Source organism: Dama dama, chromosome 23 (assembly GCF_033118175.1).
Source record: "Dama dama isolate Ldn47 chromosome 23, ASM3311817v1, whole genome shotgun sequence".
Classification (NCBI taxonomy): Eukaryota; Metazoa; Chordata; class Mammalia; order Artiodactyla; family Cervidae; genus Dama; species Dama dama.
Window position 1 is genome coordinate 19461223 of NC_083703.1, and position 23448 is coordinate 19484670.

Below are 23448 nucleotides of genomic sequence, written 5' to 3' on the forward strand. Positions count from 1 at the left end.
ACACCTTCCCTCCGGACAGTTAGGGAGCTGAAAGTTGAGCCTCACAGGCCTCCTCATCCCCTGCCCCCCTCCTCAGGGCTGTGGGCAGAAGCCACAGGGGCACAGAGGGGAGGAGGAAGAGTGTTCAGGCTCTGATTCTTTCTGCACAAAGATCCGAGGAATTCGTAGATTCGGAGCAGGGCTTTATCTCCACATCGGATCGATGGCCCAGGAAATGTAAAGGTCTGGATTAAAAGCAAGAACAGGGACTCCCTGGTGGTTCAGTGGTTAAGACTCCACACTCCCAAAGCAAGGGTCACTGGTTCAACCCCCTGGTCGGGGAACTAAGATCCCTCGGCCAAAAAATAAAGTAAAAACAAATGGTAGTGAAGTGTGTGCAGCGCAACCCACAGTGAGCTTTGGTACTATTTACGAATAAACAAACAAACATTTTTTTAAAATAAGGAAATCTGAAAAAACAAAAACCTCTATCTTCCTGAAAACTAAGACTGGCTTAGAAATAAGAAGGGTTGCATTTTATTTAAGCACATACAACCTACTGTAACAGAGTGCAAGGTTACTTTTGTTTTATTCGTTTTCCATCTTTGATGGAATTATGTGTGAAGAGACTTACCTTAAATCTCGTCATGAGTCATCACACAGTACCCTGTGGCAAAATAAATCTCTGAAGTACAAAGGACACTGTGTTAACAATGCTTTGTGTTTAAAAAAAATACATTTGGAATTCTGAAATGTACGAATATGAAATATATTAGGAGAAAATGGATTTATAGAGAAGCTTACGCACAAAGCGTAAAGATTAAACTGTGCCATGCCTGAATAGCTGGCGTGGGGTTGCGTGTCTCTAGGACCACCTCAGATTCGGCACCTCAGCTGCCGAGAAGCTTGTGAAGCGCTGGTAACTTGGCAGGGCTGGCTGAGTCTCAGGGGCAGCCTGTGCCGCACATGTGCCCAAAGCACGCCATTATTTTTTGGATGAGGACTAGAAAAGCAGTGTGTTGGTTTCAAGAGTCCTCATATTTTAAAAACGTACTTTAGGCACAAAGGTACAGCCTTATTGGACATAAGAAGAGCTGATGAAGGAAGCAGAGAGGCGAGGCTGCTGATACAAATGGTCCTACTTCGGGCAAGTGCAGAGCTCCTGGCCACACACCCAGCAATGTCCTCCCTCTATTCTTCCATTCTGAGCAATTTCACCTCACAAGCCACCTAGTTAAATCTGACAAGGTGGTGTAATCCTCCAACCTAGGGTCAGTAATTTCTATTTCCAATAGTACAGGTGCAGAAACTCAGGATTAAAAGAATAAAGTCACAGAAAGAGTGACAGCTCTGGATTCCATACAACACTGCTGCATGAGACAAACGATATTCACACAGCTTCCAGCTTACCTCTCGCTCCATCCACCAGGAGGCTGCAGGCAGTATCTGCTAACGCTGGGTGGAGAGCTAGCACATTGTGCTAATCTAGCAGCAAAAGATGAGGCTCCAAGGTACAAATCAGATGAGCCAGAATCCGGGGAAGTCGTGTGCAGCTCCAGGCTCAACTCCCACTGAGGTCTCCAGCTCCTGGCCAGCTGCAGCCTTGCACATCCCCAATATGGGAGACCCCATTAGCTGCCCACACCTGGCTCTTCGAGAATCCAGTTCTATTCAACACCAATTGGCCATATGCTTCACAGAAGCTGGCCGCCCTCCCAGCCCCAGAGGTTGCTTCCTCACTAGGAATCCAGAGCTTTTAACTCCACCCTCCAGGCCAGTGAGCAGCTACAGAAGGTGACAATGAGCATCTGGCAGGTGAGACTCAGCTGGTGAAACCTGCAGAAGGTCTTCTGTGCAGGTTTTCTGCTCTGAAGACAGGACAACCAGAAGAGGTGCTGCCGGCTGCCCTCTGGTGCCTGTATCCAGGCAATGACATCAGGATTGGGAGACTAGCCTACACAGGGAGCCGATGCTTGTGAGGCCGTGTTGAGCCACTGAATCTCCCACTGAATCTCTGGGCCTGGTGTCTTGTGAGATGATAATATTTCCTCATGTTTAAACTACTGGGGAAAAGGGGGGGCATTGGCTATCTGGGGGTCCCAAGTAGTCAGATGCAATCTCCTTCCCCTGAAATGACAGAGTTGGGGTACACATGTATACGCACAGTCTCTGTCAAACCAAATGGACACCCCCGCCATGAGTCCTAACTTCACCTCCTCCATCTCCTTGACTCTTCTCCTAGGAGGGGGTGTCTGCTCCGTACCCCATCTAGACACACCCACCCTCACCCGCTGCATTTCCAGTCACTCCCAAGTCTGGCTCCACCCACATCTGCCTCCCATTCTGACTTACTGCATCTCCTGCATCAACTTATTTACGCCCCGTCTGCTGACCCCTGGGTCACCCTCTCAGTGTCCACACTTCTGAACATACATCTCATTGACACGGACTCTGAGTGACTGAATGAAAGGTTGAGTGATGGAGTGAATGATGACTGAGTGAGTACCAAGTACCCTTCTCCTTCACTTGAAACCTGGGGCTTTCCTTTCCTCTTTTCTTTCTTATCTTCTTTCCTCATCTTACTTCTCTGTAGAATGAAAGACAAACATTGAGATAAAAGAGATTCAGAACTCAGGCTCTGAGGGGTAGATTAAGTATTTCTAGAGAAAGCCGAGAACGGTGCGCCTGGCCTCCTGGGAGTTACAGATAAGAGATGACGCCGTGGGGGTGGCACTGAGATGCCACACAGCGGCCTCCTGGCCTGCACCCCACACGCCTCCTCCACACAGTAACCGGCTCCGCTGCTGAAACTGGGGGAGGGGCAGTCTTCACAGGTCGGGAGTTACAGCAGAAACCAAGGCGAGTCCAGCCCACAGGAGGCCTTCAGCAGATGTCCCGCGAGTGAGTGAGGTGACAGAGTACTTTGTGGTCAGGGCTTTGGGCTTACACGTGTCTTCGAGGTTTTTTATTCTAAAAGCAGGATGAGATGTGAATACCAGTAATAATCTACTCGATGAAATGAACTTCATCTGAAAGTGCTGACTCAAAAAAGTATCTGATCTACAAGTAGCTGTTTCAAAGTGAAAAATAAAATCTTGAGTTGTCTTAGATTTTCCTTTGAAATTCCTATGGTGGGACTTCCCTGGTGGTCCAGTGGTTAAGAATCTGCCTTGCAATGCAAGGGGCTTGGATTGGATCCCTGATGGGGGAACTAAGATCCCACACTCTGTGGGGCAACTAAGCCCACGTGCTACAACTAGAGAGTCCAAGCAGCAGCAAAACATCCCGTGTGTCGCAACTAAGCCCTGACGCAGCCAAACAAATAAATATTAAAAAAAAAAAAAACCCTCCCATGGTTGTTAGCCAAAACTCAAAATAGAGGGTCACCAGCAGGAGATTTCCAGGCCATGTGCAGAGAGGCCTAGTCCATCACACCAGCTGAATCTCTCAGAGCTACTCCGCTGTATACAGCTAAGCCCTGGGGCTGGGTTTCTGAGACGACGGCAGAAAGAACATGTGGCAGAAAACACGGCCCACTGTGGAAATCGGTAGTGGAGCCTGTGAAGGTCTGCAAATACAATTTGAACTTGTAACTCGGCACAGGTATTAAAATAGATGTCAACTTTCATCACCTTAAGAGCAAACCCACACTAAAGGCTTCTGAAAGATCTTTTATATTACACCATAGAGTAAAAACTGCAGTCAATGTTCGGATAGTTAAAAGAGCACCAAACACTACAAAGTGTAACCAACATGGTTCTATTAAAAACTGTTGTCAACTCTGGCATTCAAGGACAGCAATATAATATTTTCTTTACAAAGCAACCAATATAAAAATCTGCAAATGCCATAAATTCATTTATAGGCTATTATTTTCACATAGGCATGTCACTGGATTCTTTCCATTCCTTCTTTCTTTCCATTCTCTCCTGAGGTATTTTTTTGTGGTTTATTTTTATTGTACTGCTGGATGCATTTATCTTTGATCACCCTTTCCTAAAATGATTTTTAAAGATCTGCAAAATATTTTTATTGCATAGGACACTATTCATGGCACAGAGATTGGGAACTGCAAATATGTGGCATTGGAAAAAGTCTTACAAATATTGCATTTTAAGAATCTGTTACAGACTTTTTTTTACAGTTTGTCTCTTTTAAAAAAAAATTGAAGTTACAGCTAAGAGTTAACTACGTACAGTGAAGCAGTTTGGGAATGTTAGAGATTAGAAAATACGCTGAATGATACAAAGGAGAAAAAAAAAGCCATAATTCTTGCCGGCTATATATTGTATTGCCTTCAAAAGCAACTGTACAGGTTGTAATCAGTTCATAGTTAAATATTTCTACTAATCTGTTTTGGGAGAGCAAATGTCTTTCAAGGTTTCCAGTTCCTCTATAAGCTTCTTGTTTTGAACTTCCAGCACCGCGACTCGACTCTCCAGACACTTGACATATTCTTTCTTTCGACGTCGACATTCTTTAGCAGCTTCCCTGAAAGAAAATAGAAAGCAAAAGGGCAAACAAAACATTTTTTCGCATGCACGCTACTGACAAGGAGGCTGAAGGAGGCTTGGGAAGTGTGATCATGGTTGCGTTCCCCATCCTGGGACAAGAGGTCTCATTCAATTTCAAACACTAAAGCCAAACTGGGTTCTCAAGGGTCACTGGGGTCCCTTCCACAAGTCATTCCGCATGGCAATTAGTAGCATGGCTGCACCTCCTGCCTTCATTAGAGTTCAGAGCAAACAAGGTCCGAGCCAAAGACAGTTACTCTGCTTTATGGCAATAAAGATCTTTGAGGGCCTTGAGTTCCTCAATGAGGGTCTTGTTTTGGTTTTCAAGCACAGCCACGCGGTTTTCAAGACACTTGACATATTCTTTCTTCTTCCTGCGACACTCCCGGGCAGCTTCCCTGGAACCAACACAAGGCAAGTGACAAGGGGAACAACCTCTCAGCGCAGTCCAGAGCGGCCCCCCGGGCTCAACCGCCAGGCGGTCCTCGGTCAGGTCTGGACAGAGCCGCACGACAGCTGTGACCAAGCACGTGCCTGGGCGTGTGGTCACCCTCAGCCAGCACGAGCGATGGCAGAGCGAAACTGGCCCGGCATCTGTGGTACAAGGTGTTTCCTTAGGGCACATGGCCCATGGACACAGGGGCCAGAAAGGTTTTCAGTAACCAAAACGATAGGAACACATCTCCACATGACTTTCTACCAAAAAAAAAAAAAAAAAATTACAGATCTGTTCAATTCTCTTAACTATCTTTGTCCACCAAAAGCCACATGTTCCATTACGAGTTAACTGTGATCAAAAATGATTAGAAAAATTAATCCTCAGCAACCTTAAACCTCAGTATGGGAGGTTTTCATTCTTCCAGAATAAATCTCAGTTAAGACAAGATCAATTGGGACGGCAAGCAATAATTTATTGGCTGGAAAAACAACACGGATAAGAATAACAGGTCATGAACATTTTCATAAACCAAAATTAAAGGGACTCGGCTTTTGAAAATTAAGGGAGAGGAGAGAGAGTACAGAATACAACCCTCAGTAATTCAGACAACTTAAACCTGGAAATGTGAGAATGCCATGACAGAAATCATGGAAAGGACATGAGACATTCATCTGCCAACCAGGACTGAAAGCAGTGCAGACACACCCAAAGAAGACCAGACCAGCAGCCAAAGCAACACACACAAATGAACCCATGAGCCGAGTTAGTCATTTTCATGCATAACCCCACCAGAAAACAATGGACACAGCCAACATTTTCTCTCCTTTTTTTTTTCAGAGAGGGAGGAGGTGGCAACCACATCATTTAACTCCTCTGCAGAAGATACCCTTTGATCACAGCTTTATTTTGGAGCATTCCTTTGAGAAGAACTGCCTTTCAGGTACACATCGTATCAAAAAGCCTACGTTGAAACAGATAATTCAAATATATAAACAAAAATTGTTTTGAATGTCTAATTACCAGCTACTGTAATGCCAGTTACCTCTGCTACAATGCTGAACTAGGACTGATGTGTGCAACACACTTGGCCGATTCTGTTTTATGTTTGGGGGTAGTTGACGCTCACTAACAACTGGTTATCTGTGTTTTTTCTGTGGGAAGTAAGGGTCAGCAGGGTCAGCAGAAGAGAGACCTTGAAATCCCAATGAACTGCAGAAGAGATCAAGCCTTACCGCCTAGCTGAGAACAATGCCGTCACCCTGTGAATTTAAGATGTTCTCAGACTTCTCAACTGGTTAACAGAAAAATTAACAGTGTAAAAGTGAGCCCAATCTGATAAACACAGATTAAGTTAATCTAAATGATTCACATGGCAAAGTCAAGAATAACTCCAATCACACCTGGCAGTTTGAGAACATAATTCAACTCTTTCACAAAGAAATGAAAATACATTTCTGAACACCAAGCTTTTCATGATTAAATCATGAAATTCTAGATCTTGAAGGAAGATAGTCATTTTATAAAACAAGTTACCATGAAATTAAATTTTAAATATTGAAGAGCAGTGTTGTGGGATGTCTAATTTTTCAAGTTTTATTTACCAAGGTGAACTATTTCTAGTGAAATATCCATACTTCGTGTTTCATGTGTCTGCCTGCGTGTTACCAGAGTCAAAATGTTCTAGGCACAACGCTCTGGATGGTCATACCAGTAGGTGGTACATTCCTAAGTTGTCTCAGCTACGGAAAACACCTGTTTCTTCTATTAATAGTTAGCTCAGCTTTCAGGTCTTGCATTTGTCTGAAGATATCCTTGGCGTGGAGAAGAAATACACAGCAAAGAGGAAAAGCTGATAAGCTTGTTAAAAAAATAAAAACCATCGTGGGATTGGTAGAAATACAATTAAGTATCTATTATGAATGCCAGCCAAAGAATTTAGTCTTTTTAAAGAGAGAATGTGTAACAGGTCTTTTACATGAATAAGTCAGTCCTACGTGTCTCTCCGTGGAGGGGCTATGAGTAGTTTTAATTCTTTCTGTAAGGCCACACAACTACATGTGCAGAGGTCTCTTGCAGGTGACCTCACTGTTAGCGCTGTGAGGGCTCTGGGTAAAGACAACCTGAATGCAGTTCCAGGTTCCATGCAGTTTGGGCTGTGTGATCTTAGCCAGCTTGTTACCTGACCTCTCTGAACCTCAGCTGCTCATCTGTAAAGTAAGGAGAAAGTATATGTGTGTGTGTGTGTGTGTGTGTGTGTGTGTGTGTGTGTATGCTCAGTCATGTCTGACTCTGCAACCCCATGGGACTATAGCCCACAAGGCTCCTCTGTCCATGGGGTTTCTCAGGCATGAATACTGGAGTGGGTAACCATTCCCTTCTCCAGAGTATCTTCCTGACCCAGGGATCAAACCCAGGTCTGCATTTCAGGCAGATTCTTTATGGTCTGAGCCACCAGGGAAGCCCATGAACAGTAAGGAGAATAACTAGACCTATTCTCATGTGAAAGCTATGTGCCTGCAAGTTAAAGAAATGGTAGAAACAAGCATTGAAAACTTGCTCAACAGACACTGAGCAACCGAACAGCCATTTGTCATCTGCTTTTCTCTTGTTCTGCTCTGAAACTGAAATCTGGAAGCTAAAATAGACCCTTCTCAGAATTCCTCGCACCTAGGGACTGTCTCAGTTATTTCTAGCCCAGGAAATATGCAAGAACATGTGAGAAAATAAGAGAGGGAGCTAGAAGTATATGTACTACAGGAGGTGTCTCTACATGGTGGGGCTGTGGGTAATTTTAATTCTTCCTCTTGCTTTATCCCTGCACTCAGCTAGAACTTTTCAGAATAGACTGTAGTTTGGTATAATAGAAAAAAAAACAAAGTTACAAAATTGGTAGAAAACTACATGTAAAAGACTTAGAAAATTCTGAACTCACACTCAAATTTATTTTGTTCATAAAGAAGTTTGTTTTTTTTTTAACAGGATCTTTATTTAACAAGTCAGAGGGGTGGGATGGGGTGGGATGGGGTGGGAGGTGGGAAGAAGGTTCAAGAGGAAGGGGACATATGTATGCGTATGGCTGATTCATGCAGATGTATGGCAGAAACCAACACAATATTGTAAAACAATTATTCTCCAATTAAAAATAAATAGATAAAAACAAACAAGTCAGGCAATTATTTTATTTCAGTCTTTTTGTATAAAGTATAGAAGTACTTCATTGTCATCATCGAACCATTTTCTAAGGTTTTCATTGTATCTGAATGTCTTATTTCATAATAATGATAATTATATTGACCGTACTGACAAATTAAATAGATAATTTTAAAAAATAATGACTAAATTAATTTTTATTGAGTATAGTTGCTAAGAAGCTAAAAATTACTTATCACCTATTTCACAAAGTAAATACCAAGTATAAAGTGAATCTTCATTTGTAATAAAGTCCTTCTGCTATCATTAAAAAAATTTAATGTATCATTTAGATATTACCCTACAACATAGGGGGATGTACCTCAGCTGATGAAAGTTTCATTGCTGGAACTCTGATTAGAAAACTTACCTATGAGCACAAACAGAGCAGGAGTCGACACAAAATGCCACAGAACACGTAACTTGGGAGAAATAGCTGAGGACAAGTAGTAAATGATATGCCCCCTAGGTGGCCACAGTTTCTAATGAAACGCCTTACCTGTTTTTCATTAGCCTCAGCTCCCGTTTGCGTGTTGCTTCCTCTGCTAGCTGCTGGGGACTGTGCAGGCTTCCGGGGGAGGCAGCCATCACCACTCCCTGTGGCAAAGCAGTAGTCGGAGCTCGGATCTGGTAAGTCGGCATGTCGCCAGTGGCGGCTGCAATGAAACAAAATGGCACAAGTCATATAAACAATTTCCCACTTGATATATTTTATATAAAGTTGACCTGGAAATAACAACATTCTTTTTACATGTTGTGAGAAGTGATCTTGCTAACGTTTAAGATGACTGTTCAGGGCATTATAGAAATCTTAGGTATGAAAGATCCTATGAGCATTTGGAACAATGATACTCAGGATGGTCTATACATTTAATAGAAAAATGCCCTAACACTTTTTAGAAAGTTTTTTTTTTTTTTTTAAATCAAAGGCTAAAGTAGGGAGACTTTTGAATTAATAGTTCATTTAGCCTAAAATCAGTGGTGTGCTAATACATATTTAATCGCAAGCTCTCCAGGAGGGAAAAAAAAGCCCTGGTCTGTAGTGTTTATCAAATCCCAGGATGTGAACACTCTCACCATGGCCAGTTTCAAGCTACCAGTGTGATTTCACAAGATGTAGAGGTGGAAAGACATTAAATAGTAAGGGGCACACCATGCAGACAAAACAGATGTAAATAACCTCAAGATCATGGATATAATCATTAGAAAGGATGAGTTTTAAGTGTTTTTTAATGTAATTTATTTGTTAAGTATATGTATATTATCAATACATCTAATTTTTACTGATGGCTGTTTTTGCAATCAGTTCATAAAAATCCTGAAAATGTAATCATTGGTACCAGCAAACCAGTGGGAGCTGGCCCTAGCACACCACTGCAAGAATTTTACTTAAGCAGAACATCTGTATCCTCTGAATAGCCCAGTGAAGAGATTTTCCCATAGCCTACATCATACCTGAAACAGTTCCTGAAAATCTTTAACTGCAAGTGTTATTAACAGATGATGACTGACTGGGCTGCTGGAAGGAAAATACTAGCTTACTGTATTTTCAGTTTAAAAACAAGAACAAAATAAGAAACAGGAAAGCTCTACTTAAAACTGGTTTCTCTTCGGAATAACAATTTTTGTCTTTCCTAGGTTCCTTGGGAGAATAACACATTTCTAAACAATCATTTTTTAAAACACATTTTCTAATTATAGTATAATCATAGCTAAATGATAAATTTAAATATTTAGTATTCAGACTGAATACTAAAAGTCCTCAAAGTGTCCTGATTTCAAAATTTGTCTATCCACTGCCATAAACACAGCTTCCTAGAAAGGACAGATGGATTTAAGTCATGAAACATTTTTTTACCACCAACTTTTCAACTTTGAGAATGAATGGTCCACAGTTAATTTGACATTTTGATGAGATATTGCAAAATGCATGCTCTTTCAAAGTTAAATGCAAGAAAGGTTTAAAAAGTTATCAAGTTCTATAAAAATTGGTCTGAACCTAGTGCCAATCAAAATATGAAAGGCATCATCACTATGTGTCATTGAAATGTATTATACCCATTGAGTAAGAAACAAAATTTTACCCCAAAGGGAGACAAAGACTTTTTCACTAAAGTGGAATATTATCACTGAAAATAGCCAACCAGTTTAAAAGGTTCATCAAAAATGATCTATGTGCTTCTTTTGGATATATACCAGGATTTTTTTCCCTCTAGGGCTTGAGAATTAGGTGAAAGAATAAAAATATGGCTTTAAGCGAAGATAACAAGGTCTTTGTAAGATTAACAAAACCACCACTTATAAATTTCTCCCTTCTGTATAAAAAAAAATTTCTCCCTTCTGTATATAACTTAATAAACAATCATGATAAATAGTAACTGCGATAGATATAACAATCACTAGCAAAATTTAATATTAGTAAACTTGGGGAAAATCCTAAACTTACTTTTGTGACTATTTAAAACACTGTATACACAGATGTATTATGTCGCAGAAAATTTTGAAATATTTTGAAATTATTTAAGAAGATTATTTTAAAAAATCAGTTGTAAACTGTTCACTTCCTAAAGATTTTTTAGAAAAACTTCAAATCATATTGCCAGGGCAACTAGAATGGTGCACAGAACACAGTTGTCTCCTTTCTCTGCACTCACATCAGGGGAAGGTGGTTATGGGTTAATAAAGGTTAAACAATGGAACAGCTGGAGGCGACAGAGGCTTTCTAAAATTGGAACAATGGCCTGTGACGAATGAGAAGTTCATGTGTCGTTGCTGTGCTGACATTTGCAGGCGGCAAGGATGCAGACCTTGGTCTAGGGGTTGTTCTGGCCAAACACTGCTCACAAAGAGTGCAATAAAAATTAACAGCAAGATACAGAGGGGTTCAGGATGCTTGCTCTGGTTTTGTGTATATCTGCTATTTTTGGTACTGTAAGTTAGAGCAGACTGGTAATGTGATATACAAAAGTTAAAGAGTATCCATTTTTTTCAAAAGGAAAAGGGGTAGGGGGAGGAATATTTTGCAGGTGAAAAAATAAAGTTCATTCACTGGTCTTAAAGCCAGAAATAGTTCTAAACGTGTGCCTGTTTCCAAAAGCTGAAACTACCCTCCAAGGGCCAATCTTGGCACCATGAAGAAGAGTGGCACTTTTTAAAGAAGTATTCTTAAAACATTTTGAGCAACAGCTCAGGAATACATACAGCTTTAAAATGATATCTTGGAAAGGAATTTTGTATTTGGATGTATTATTTCTAGATTATTCACTAACAAAACTAGGTTTCATTACAATTTTTCAGACCTAGAATATATTCATTCTATCTCCTTCAACAAAAAATCACCCTGCAGTGCATTAGTTCAAGCCAGAAATAGGAATCAACGTAAGTTAGTAGGAATTAGCATCAATTCCTATAATATCCCAAATAATCTATATGATGGTGCTATTCTAATGTCTAATGGTTACTGAATAAGGATCAAAGGATGAATTCCACATATTGAAACATGATCTTGTTAGTAAGCATGTTAATAAGATATGGGCAAAGAGAATCTTTTGTTTTAAGGAAATCCAAAAGTCAAAAAGTTCTGTTTTTGAAACAAGTTATCAAAAAGTTTTTGTCTTAGCTTTAGTTTTCAATGAAGTGATTCAGTGGTAATTTAAAGCAGGTTAGATGCTGAGGATCACAGTTCAAAGAAACCTATTACATTCTTCGGTGTCACACTCTGATCCATGGATTCTTACAAAAGCCAATTCCTGTTCCTTCTAACTACTAAAAGTGCCCAAATTATTTTTTATTCCAGAATTTCACTGTACACATTATTTCTGAAAATAAGTAGACCATCTGTGGGGGCTTTAAACTCATGATCAAAGAAAAACAAGAAAAAGATATTGATATACTAATTTTATTCTAAGGCTGCAAACTTTAAAGACAAGTCAGGGACATCTTTTTTACCTTGGTATCCCCTAGAATCTAGCTCAGTCTTTGATATTATGAGTGCCTGGTGAGTTTACATGTGCACCACATGGAGTAAAATTTGAACTTCCTGGGGTTTTGCAAAAGTCCACTGTCATTTAGAATGTCTAAAGTAAGCAATATTATGATTATAAGACCATAATTAGCTATTGTTATTATAGCTAAGTCTTTTAACACTAAGCCATGGAAAGCCCAATAAGGTGCCATGTGTTTTTTTTCAGACTTCTTGATAAAAGGCATTATTTCTTCAGTCTTCCCTTAGATAGTAGTCATCTAACATGGCATTTTAGAAGGAGAGAAGTTCTATTTATAGTGTCATTCCAACCATCTAACTCCTGACATGAAAAAAAAGAAATGTTTAGGTTTAGTATCAATATTTCATGAGAAAGAAAATTCCTAGAACTCTCACTTCTGGTCAGTAACTTCATACCTCTCTTCGCAAGCTTTAAACATGGAACAGCAGAAAAAGCATGGGGCTTGGAGTTTGGGTTCTAGTCAGCTCTGCCACTTACCAGCCATGTGACTTGGGGCAAGTTCAGTTTCCTCATCTGTAAAATGGGGATACATGGTCTCATTTAATACTCACAATAAACCCTGTAATGTATGTCAAAGTGTCTAGCACAGTGCCTGGCACATGGTAGGTTTTCAGCAAATGTTAGTTCCCTTCCTCTTCCCTTCCTTAAGTTCTGAAAGACAATATTCCAGATTATGCTTATACTGTATATTAGTTCAAAGGCATATACAACCATAAATATATTTCCCCCTGGAGTTTCCCTTCTAACAAACTTGGGTAATAGAAATGGTTGAAATGTGTGGCTCTTATTCCTTATTATGCTTTTTTAAAAATATGCCTCTTTAAAAACTTTTAAAATTTCTACTATAAAAATTTATACTATATATTCTATCCCCTTAGAGAATAAATTATTAAACAATAATAGAAAACATCCTTCTTAAGGTGTATAATCATTTAAAAGAGAACCTCAAAGGTGGAGAATCACAAATAAACTAATGGTACAATCTCATCAGCCTGCTATTAAGAAAACTGAAAATCCCAGAAGTCAAAGGTGCTTGTTTCTTCCTAACAAAGAAAAGAGGAAACCCAGCCAAATGGCTAGCTTGATAACTTCCAAAGTGAAACAATTTATCAACACCCCTAATGATGGTGATATTATTTGCTCATATTAGTTGCTCATTTGCTCTATTGAGTTCTCTGAGCACATTAACTGAATAAAGATCTTTTTTCCTACACACAGCTCCTACCTTCATGTATCATGTTGCTCTATGTGGCTAATCCCACACACACTGGAGAAATGCAAGCAATGGAGGTGACTTAGCAGTCATACTGGTTAGCACGGGTTGCTTGCCCTGGCTCCAGCAAACCAACAACATCCTCATTTTTCCTTTCTGGCCCTCTTCCTCCCTGCCACCACACCAGGACTCAAAATGTCCAGACCAGGCTTGTCCTCGCCTGGTGTCTGACACCATCCAAAACGTCCCCTCCTCCACTGCCCCCCACTTTTCCCAGGTAAATGAAATCCTATGTAAAGGTAACTAAATACTGAACACTTTCAAATTTTTCATAATTACTGTAACACACAGACCCCGTAGAATTGAGCCAGTACTATTTTTTATTTTAAGTTACCCATAAGGGACCTTCCTGAATTGTTTAAGTAAAATTCTTCAACTGACAAGAAAAAAAGTGTATGTAAAAGGTGAAATTATGAATGTCAAAATTTAAAGTTCTATACAATAGCAAATATATACTATATCATCCTAGGAGAGTAATAGTAAATATTCTAGGAAAAAGCAATGTGATATGGTATGAACAGGACCCAACAAGGAGTCTGAAAATCCAAACAGGTTCATCACTTGCTAACTCTGTGAGCAAGAAGAGCTTCACCCACTCTGACCCCTGATCAGCTAGATGCGAGTAAGAGTAACATCAGCAGCAGTCTAGCGCGATAAGGCATGGAAGTGCCTCTCCTCTCGCCTATTTAAATGTGGTTTCCTCAGCGGGGACTTTCCTGACCCCTTAACCTTGTTACCTGCTTCTCGCTGTCTCTCATGATCTGCCAGCTTTCTTATAGCACTCGCCACATTTGTATTTGTTTATTTGTAACAGTAAGTGATTTTTTTTTAAGTTTACATAAATACAAAGTATCATCATAATTATTTTATTAGGCAACATATTCATATTGGCATATAAAACTGAGCAAAGTGCAACAAGCATCCAAAATTGTATTTCATTAAAATATTTTTTCAAAAATAGTGGGGAAATAACACAATGGCAGTTTCTGTATACCTTCCACGCAGTTACAACCTGATCCAAAACATTTTTCATGTGAAAATCTCCAAACAAAAACCTTTTCCAGCAGCCCCTTTTCACAAAGGTGAAATGTATCCTTATTCTCATGCATCAAATATTAAGATACTATTTTCCAAATTTGAATAAGTTGTAACTTTTTAACAATTCAGAAATTCAGGCTGAATACCATGACAAAAACTATTTCTGATAAAAATTTAAAGTATAACCAACAACAACAACAAAACCATATAACCAACAGAAACAATAATATAATTCTATAAACTACATGGATATTCACTCTCACATTCAATTCCATAATCCTATAAGCAAATCCTCCTAAAACCTTTTCCAGGCCAGTCATTATTCTGGAGCCTGATTTTGGTCTAGATAAGCTTTTCAAACTATAAGTTGTAGACCATAAGTAATTCATTAGATTCATGGGTCAAGAACAACATTAAAAAAAGAATAGAATACACAGTATATCACAGAGCATAAGTACTATTTTTGAAACTGGTTTTATATAAATGTACCTGTTTTATATAAACACACACACACATAAAGTCTACTGCAGCATGATGTAAAATGTGCATCATGGTCAAAACTGGGTGGGGACGATCCCCTGGAGAAAGGAGTAGCAGCCCACTCCAGTCTTCTTGCCTGGAGAATCCCACGGACGGAGGAGCTTGGTGGGCCACAGTCCATAGGGTCACAAAGAGTCGGACACGACTGAAGAGACTTAGCACACATGGTCAAAAAGTTGGCAAGTCAAAGATCCAGCTCCATCCACTCCCTTCGAAATCCGGATGGAGAGGGGATGAAACTGGAAGTCCAAAGGTGGAGCCCAAAGCTGCACTACTGCCTTCAAAAGAACCCTTAAATCCTGTGTTTTGGGAGCTCCTCAAAAAAGCAAATAAAATACACTTTTCATTCTCAAATAGCATTTTAAACAGGACTGATTCTGTGAGAACTGACCAGATTTCCAAAAATAATGATTTCTGAAGACACAGTGAGGTCTTGTGAAAAACATTTGACGTTTTAAAAATTTCAGCATTCTGAAAATTTTAAATTGGAATGGGTAAATCAGGTATAAGCACTGTGGACAAAACTGTGAGAAAAAAATCTTTTCTCAAAGGACAGTAGTATGTTCACTCTGTAAACATAAATGTTCTCTTATTTACAAGCAATGGTTAAAAATGTATGCACATTTTACTTTAAAATTTAACATTTAAATATATTCTAGGTATTCTCCAATCATTTCATTTTATTTTTTGCTATAATTTGTTTCTCATGTTTGGACATGAAAATTGGAATTAAAGGCTTAGTAAAGAAAGATACACACCAACTAATGATTTTTAGAAAATAAATGCATGCACAAAAATGCTTTTGGTCCTAAAGTCATATGACATGGACTGTTTGAGATTAAGTCTATCTATCTCTTGCAATAAGTCTGTCATCCGAGGGCTTCTGCAATCTGTAGCACCTCCAAAATCTCACAAAAACTTCTTTGGGAAAAACAATTTAACACAGGCTTTACTTGCTCAAGACAATGGAATGTTCCCTTTGGGGAGAGAGCGAGATCCACCGAGTGAACAGCTAAAAGGTGTTTACAGTCACCCTTTCTTAAGAAATTCGACTGCAAGTTTAGTACGGGTCTGGCACTCAACTGCAAGTCACTAAATCACAAGCATTACCTGTAACGAAGAGCATCAACCCCCGGGAAGAAGTGAAGGTGGGGGTGGGGTAGGTGGGGGGCGGCCAATCAAAGACGTGCACTCCCTGGGCCGAGCGCGAGCGGGCGCTCTGTCCCCAGGCACCTGCGCAGGCCGCTTGGCCCCGCCGGGCACACACTTACCTGGGGCGCAAGGTGAAAGCAAGGCTTACGGGACCTGCTGGGAGCTAAGGGCGCCGTCGGGGAGGGTGGCCGCCCCCACCTGCGCGCGGCCGAGCGGAAAGAACTGAGTCAATTACGGCGTGACTCGGACTGACGTCAGCGTGCAGCTCGCCTGCAGTTTAACTTTCCACTCCCCGCTGCACCGATTCCAGGAAATGTAATGACGTCGGCCCTCTGAACCCGGTGAGCGGAGCAGCAGACCGTTTTCCACAGGACGGAAGGAACGGCAGGCTCACCAACACCCTTGACGCGCTGGGTTCCTTATTCTGTTTTGCAGCTACATTTGAACACAGCGTGAAAAAAATCGGAAGCTGACTTTGACTTTTTTTTTTTTTTTTTACAACTCGAACAGAATGTGTGTTTCACTCGCAGCTGCACTGGATCTGCAACAGGTTGCAGATGAATCAACAGCGTATTTTAGTAGAGCAAATGGGGAGAGAGAGAAAGAGAGGGGCGTGGGGTGGGGGCGGGCGGCGGATTACCGCTTTGGCTAAGGAAGCAGCTCAGTACTGAGCGAAGAAGCAACTACACTCAGATGCCTTCACAGGGTGCCGAGCAGATACGGTTACAGATTAGAAGAAACGATTACTTCTCAGCTACTAGAAAGTTGATACTTTGGGAAACACTCAAGAGGTCCCTAAATAATTGTTCTAAACTTAAAAAAAAAATTCTGCAGAATGTAAACCCCTCTTTAAAATTCTTACCTGTTTCATCCCCAGTTACAGCCATGATGGGCTTCTGCATACAGCACCGCCTGGCTTCCCCTGCCGCGGGTTCACAAAAAGTGTTCCAAACCAGCAAGCCCGTGCGGGGTGAGTAGGGGTACTGACATCACAATGACATCACTAGCCTATCACTGCCATCAATTTGCTTTGTCACACACGAGCTCACTGAAACCAAACCCTATTAAACCCCTTCCTGTAATAAATCATCTCAGTGTTCTAGTTCCTCATTTTTACATAAAAATCGAGTTGGGCTCTGGCAAAACAAACAAACAAAAAACCCCATCTCATTAGCATTAAAAGTTACCTGGTTGTTTTTTATGGGGCTACTTTTAATTATTGTTATGTCCAATGTCTCGAAGCAAGCAAAGTAGGCATAAACCTTAAATATTTTTCATAACTCATAAAAAGATAAAAAGCACTTACAGATTAAAAAAAAAAAAATTGACAATCAGCCCAGAAAAATGCTGTGTATTTCACTGACGCTTCTAAACTCACCAGGTAAGCAATACCCAGCCACCTTAGTTGACTTAATACATTTTTATTTGCTACAATATGGTAAAATCCAGCTGTTCCTAGGATGACACAGAATTTGCTAATTTCACTCGAAGGAAATACATACTGTAATTTTAAAAATTCACTCTGCCAAAAGTAGCAAGTATTATATAACATTCTTCCAGAAAAATTAGATTGAATCATATGAATTGGCTGATAGTTAACCTTTTTGGCCCATAAAAATAGCAATTTCATGTGGCTCTATCTAATATGCTATTTTACTCAATTAAAATCCCTTGAAAAGAATTTTGTGGTTTAAAAAACTCATAAATAAATCACAATTACTATTCATACATTTAAAAAATACATCCAGTTTTATTTGGATCACTTAAAGGTTCAGCACATGAAGAGCTGGATCACTGCTGGAAATTTAACTATTACAAAGTTAGACAAAAGACAGGCACATGTTCAACAGAAAAACAGACTACAGCCCTGGGGAAGAAAATTATATACATCTCTACTGCACAAACATAAATGATCTGTCGCTGATCTTGTATCCTTATCAGTGGGCTTACAAAGTCCATTCCCTCTAGGACTAGGATTCAATTCAATGTTACATCAGTGGAAGGGTATTCATTCCACTACCTCCTTCTTGCTTTATTCAATGAAGTACTTCTAGTAAGGCAGAGACTTCACATTCAGACACTTGGGAGGCAAAACATGATGAAGGATCCATGGTTCTAGTAATTCTCTGAAGCACATAAACTAAAGACATCCTGACTAAGGAAGAAAGTCTGGAGACCAATGGAAAGTCCATGAGGGACTCTTTTCCATCCCAGCCACGCCTGAGGGCTTAGGTGCAAGACTGCTGACCAATTTTATTTCAAATTTGAGAAAGTTCACATTGATTTTAATCTCAACATTTCTTTAAATTGGCACTTGGGTGCTCAAACCTATTCGTGTAAAAAAAAGAGGGTACTTCCTTGGTGGTCCAGTGGCTAAGACTCCCAGTACAGGGGCCCTAGGTTCGATCCCTGGTCAGGGAACTAACTAGATCCTGCATGCCGCAGCTAAGACTCATAGGAGGCAAGTAAATAAATATAAATATATTTTTAAAAAAGAGTAGAGGAGAGGGAGGTGGGAGGGGGGATTGGGATGGGGAATACATGTAACTCCATGGCTGATTCATGTCAATGTATGACAAAACCCACTGCAATGTTGTGGAGTAATTAGCCTCCAACTAATAAAAATAAATGAAAAAAAATAAAAAAGAGTAGAGGAAGGAAAGGAAGAAGGGTTGGTTGCTTGGCTGACTACTGCTATTGGTACAGTTTTAATAAATCCCCTGGACTAGAGAAACTTGGTTAATCAGCACATGGAACTAGTTAGTCACATTTCTGCAGAGGGAGACTATTTCGCTTTTGTACAGTAAATGGTTATTGAACATTTATCACACGTCAGGGGTGTCAGGGGTCCCAGCAGCCAGATGTAGAAGGTTGGGAAAGGCTGCCTAGGAAAGTGTTTCCCAGCATGAAGTGATGGGGGAAGTGCTCCTGCCAAGGCGCATGGCTCTAGGTGAGGGCCCTAGAGGGGCGAGGGCGCATGGCACGGGACAGGAAATGAAAGGAACTGCAAAAAAGAGGGAGAAGTGCAGGGAGAAGTCCAGTAAGGAAGGAAAGCCTGGATCAAGCTTTGTTAGGGATTCTGATTCTGTCTAACAAGTAACAGGCATTCACAGAAGGAAGGGTTTGGAGCAGAAGAGGCTGCCATGATTATACACTTGAAAATTTTACAGACACCACTCTGAACTGCAGAAGGGAGAGCAGAATGGGAAAGAGGAAATGCTGGAGACACAGACTTTTGTTTCTAAGAAATATTAGTAGCTACCAGAATCACTGGGAAGGATGAGTAAAGGGAGCCTAGCTAAACTTTCAGGAGCAATTCCCAAAACACCAGGCCAACAAAGGAGCTGCTGCTTCTGGCATGAGGAAGAAAATCAGGGTGCTGCTCCATAGCTGCCAGCTTCAGGGCAGCCACCGGGCAGTGGCTGGGGATCACTGAGGTCTGGAAAGAGGACTGTGGAGTGGAGGTGGGGAGGAATGAAGAGATGGGCTCTTTAGCAAGAAGGAGGGATGAAGACGGGGCGGGAGAGTGACAGGTGACACCCAGGATTCCGCATGAAGTAACAGGATGGACAGTTACTGAATGAAATAGGGTAACAGAAGGGGAAGTGGGGTGGGAAAAATTAACGTGGGGTTTTGGACTTCAGGCGTCAAGAGATGTGAGACGGGAGCAGGGATGAGGTCATCCAGAGAAAGCACTCAGGCGAGGCGGAAGAGGGCCCAGGACGCAGCCTGAGCACCATCACAACCACCAGGGAGCTGGGCCGAGGGGACCAGAAGAGGGGCAGGGTTACCCAGGAAGTGAAGGAAGCTGGGGTCAGCAGTGCTAAATAGTGCAGAGGGAGGGGGCCATCAAGATGACGCCAGAGACAATAAAACTAGTACTATTTCTATCTAACACAAGCAAAATAAAAAATGTACAGGTAATCAGCTTAATTACAGGAGCATAGGTGTAGCTTATTCAGATGATCCAGAATGCATTTGTATTATTATTAAATTTTGATCTAAACTGTTTAGAAATAAAAGTATGAAACACTGCCAGACCCCTGGGGTCTAGAAAGCTGTTTAAGAAGTAGTCATTTATAAAATTCTGTTGTACAGGGACACTTTGCATTCAAAAGCATTATGTGGCATAGTGTGGGGAATGAGGACAGAGACTCACAGAGAAACTGCTGTGACCTTTCAAGGGGCTGACAGGGTGGAAGGTGGATAGAGAGTAAGACAAGAACGCCCACGGACCCTGCTGTGTTTAAGGAAGAAGTAGAACCCCCGGCCACCATTATTATTCAGATGGAGAAGGAGAAGATAAAAGTAAACTATTAAAAGAAGTTAAGATCTGAATAACTTATGCTCTGTTTGGTGGGAATATAAAGTGGTGTAGCCACTATGGAAAAGAGTCAGAATATTATTAGCAGTAGAAGTAATTACAGTTTTAGCAAGATTCATAGATAAAAGATAAACTTTAAAAAAACCAATTATGTCTCTATACCAGCAACCAGAAAATGTAACAAAGAGCTACCACTCCCAATAGCAAAAACAAAAACCCAACCCCATCAAGTATTTAAGAATTGAACACTGTTTAGAGTATGAGAGGACCCCACCCCCCGCCATGGGGAAAATTTTAAACTATTAAAAGAAGTTAAGATCTGAATAACTTATGCTCTGTTTGGTGGGAATATAAAGTGGTGCAGCCACTATGGAAAACACTATGGAGGGTCCTCAAAAAATTAAAAATCAAACTACCCTATGATCCAGTAATCCTACTTCTGGGTATTTATCTGAAGAAAATAAAAATACTAACTCAAAAAGATATCTACACCCTCATGTTCACTGCAGCAATATTTACAATAGCCAAAACATGGAAACAATCTAAGTGTCTATCAACAGATAAATAATTAAAGAAGATGTGGTATATGTATATATAAAATGTAATTTTAATCAACTATAAAAAAAGAAGGAAATTCTGCCATTTGTGACAGCATAGATGGACCCTGAGAAGAGCATTATGCTAAGTAAAATCAGTCAGACAGAGAAAGACAAATGCTGTATGATGTCACTTATATGTGAAATTTAAACAAACAAAACTCAAACTCACAGACAAAGAGAACAGACTGGTGGATGCCGAAGGTGGGGAATGGGGGAGAGCAAAAAAGGGTGAAGGGGATGTCAAAAGGTACAAATTCTAGTTATAAAATAAGTTCTAGGAATGTAAAGTACAAATTGGTGACTAGAGTTACTAATATTGTGTTGTATATTTGAAAGGTACTAAGAGTAAGTCTTTAAAAGCCCTCAGCACACACAGAAAGAGTCTGCAACTATACACGTTAAGTATGCTATAATAAACAGCCTTATCACGGCGATCACTAACTGTGACTATACAAATGTAGGATCATTATGTTGTACACCTGAAATTAACAAAAATGTTATGTGTAAGGTATACCTCAATAAGAAAGAAGACTTCAGTTCTCCCTAAGTCAATTGATGAATTGAGTGTAATCTCACATTGGTTTTCTTACTGCATTATACTATTAGTATTTAGAAATTCAACCTTATTCCCAACGCATATGAGAGAACAATAGTTCACAAAAGCGAAAACAGCACTAAAAGCAAAAAGTTAAAAAGACAAAAAAGGGGTGCTTGTTCTGTGACAACAAAAGCAATGTAGTGCTGGCATGCAGCAGCGAGAATGCTGAGACATTTCACAACTGCACAAGGCCTACTTACTGCACAGTTAAGACGGTGCATAACTGGCTGCATATGCGGAGAGAAAAAAATAAAAACAGGTTTTCACCCAACACTATACACAGAGGTGGATCACAGGTAGATTAGCAATGTAATGTGAAAGGTAAAACCATAAAGCTGACAGAATCAATGTAGAAAAATATCCTTTGTGACTTAAAGAAGAAAAATACTTGTTAAAAACACCCCAAATATAAGACTTATGTGTGTATTATTGATGCACAACACAAAACACTTAAAAAAAACTCTCCTTCTTAAAGTAGCAAGTTTTCAGTAGATTTTCCATATTAAAAAAAGATAAAATGAGAAGAAACGAGAGCATTCTTTATGATTTTTCATTTAAGTATAAAGGATTTATGAGTATCAGATAAATAGAATGGGTGTTTTAATTTTATATTTAAAAGAAAACATTAAAGCACTGGGTAAATACTATTGATTTTTTTAAACTCCATAAATGTCACCAGTTTAGCTTTTCATACACTTTTATTATACTCCATATAGTGCCCCAAATACTTCAGAGTAAATCTAAATTATCAAGAGACTCATCAATTGTAATCTGCTATTCTCTATACTTGCAAAACTTTCAAACTAAAAGAACTGATGTTATCCCCTGCCCTTAAAATTAGTGCAAATAGACCAAGGGGAATAGAATGAAACTAAAACACAAGATTTTTGAAAGTTGCATTGAACACATTAGAGTTATTTGAATACAACTGAATGAAATAAAAAATACTGTATACTTCAATTTTCACTGAAATCTTAGGTTACCCTAAAAACTTAAGGCTATATCACAACTGCTTCATTTCACTATTCTTAGCTTTCACAAGAGATAGAATAGGTACCTCAGAATTCAAATGTACTAAAAATGCTCTAAAGAAAGCACAAAATAAGCATTTGTTTTGAAATAAGATGTCTAGAAAGTAGGCTTGAGTGTAACAACAGGGGAAAAACCCAAATTCAGTGCATTGTGGACTGGGTACTTAAGTCTTCCCAAGACTAGGTACTAAAAACATATTTGGTACATTTCTAATCCCCAGAGGAAGAATATTTACTTAAAAACTTCATGTTTCCATCTCCTTTTTTTCCATTATGTTACTCTGAATTTAACTTTTCTTTAGAGCCAATAAAATCTGCTAAAAATCAAAAACTATATAGTTTATTTAACTTTTGGTATAGCATGCTAAAATACTTCTCCAAGCCTTTTTAAAGTCCTCCCTACCCCCTCCCTCCCTCCCCAAATCTACGTCCTGAATGTTTCAGAGAACTATGAAATCACCACTAAATGGCGTGCTCTAGTAACCCACAGGTATTCTAAATGTATTAGATGAATGACATATACCTTGAACCACCACCTGGCTGCCTGGGACAAAGAACTGCTGTGTGCCATCTGCTGACTGTGCTGCGTACTGCACAATTGTCGCACCTGGCGGAGGAGCTCCTGAATTTGTCATTGTTAATGCCTGCAGTCCCTGAACACCATCAGATCCTGGGTTAGAAATCTGGATTGCTCCACCTTGGGCTATAGCAACTTAACAGAAAAAGAAAAGAAGTATTAGAGAATTTCAAGATTTGTTCTTAACAACC

General features: G+C 40.0%; 1 protein-coding gene across 15 annotated transcripts in view; it reads right to left on the reverse strand.

The window, feature by feature from the left end:
* Window positions 1-3722: 3722 nt before the first annotated feature.
* The window catches only part of CREM (cAMP responsive element modulator), a 65164-nt gene continuing 45438 nt past the window's right edge, over window positions 3723-23448 (reverse strand). For 2 of the 15 annotated variants that reach the window (XM_061126131.1, XM_061126129.1), the window contains 4 exons: window positions 23204-23392; window positions 12603-12638; window positions 8621-8777; window positions 4249-4891 (listed from right to left, as the gene is read on the reverse strand). In XM_061126131.1, coding sequence (XP_060982114.1) covers window positions 4747-4891; window positions 8621-8777; window positions 12603-12638; window positions 23204-23392 — 527 coding nt within the window. In that variant the 3' untranslated portion in view covers window positions 4249-4746. Of the gene's footprint in view, window positions 4892-8620; window positions 8778-12602; window positions 12639-12676; window positions 12777-16247; window positions 16541-16990; window positions 17128-23203; window positions 23393-23448 lie in introns of those variants that run through there. The other 13 variants (XM_061126130.1, XM_061126138.1, XM_061126137.1 and 10 more) reach the window with 13 other exon arrangements.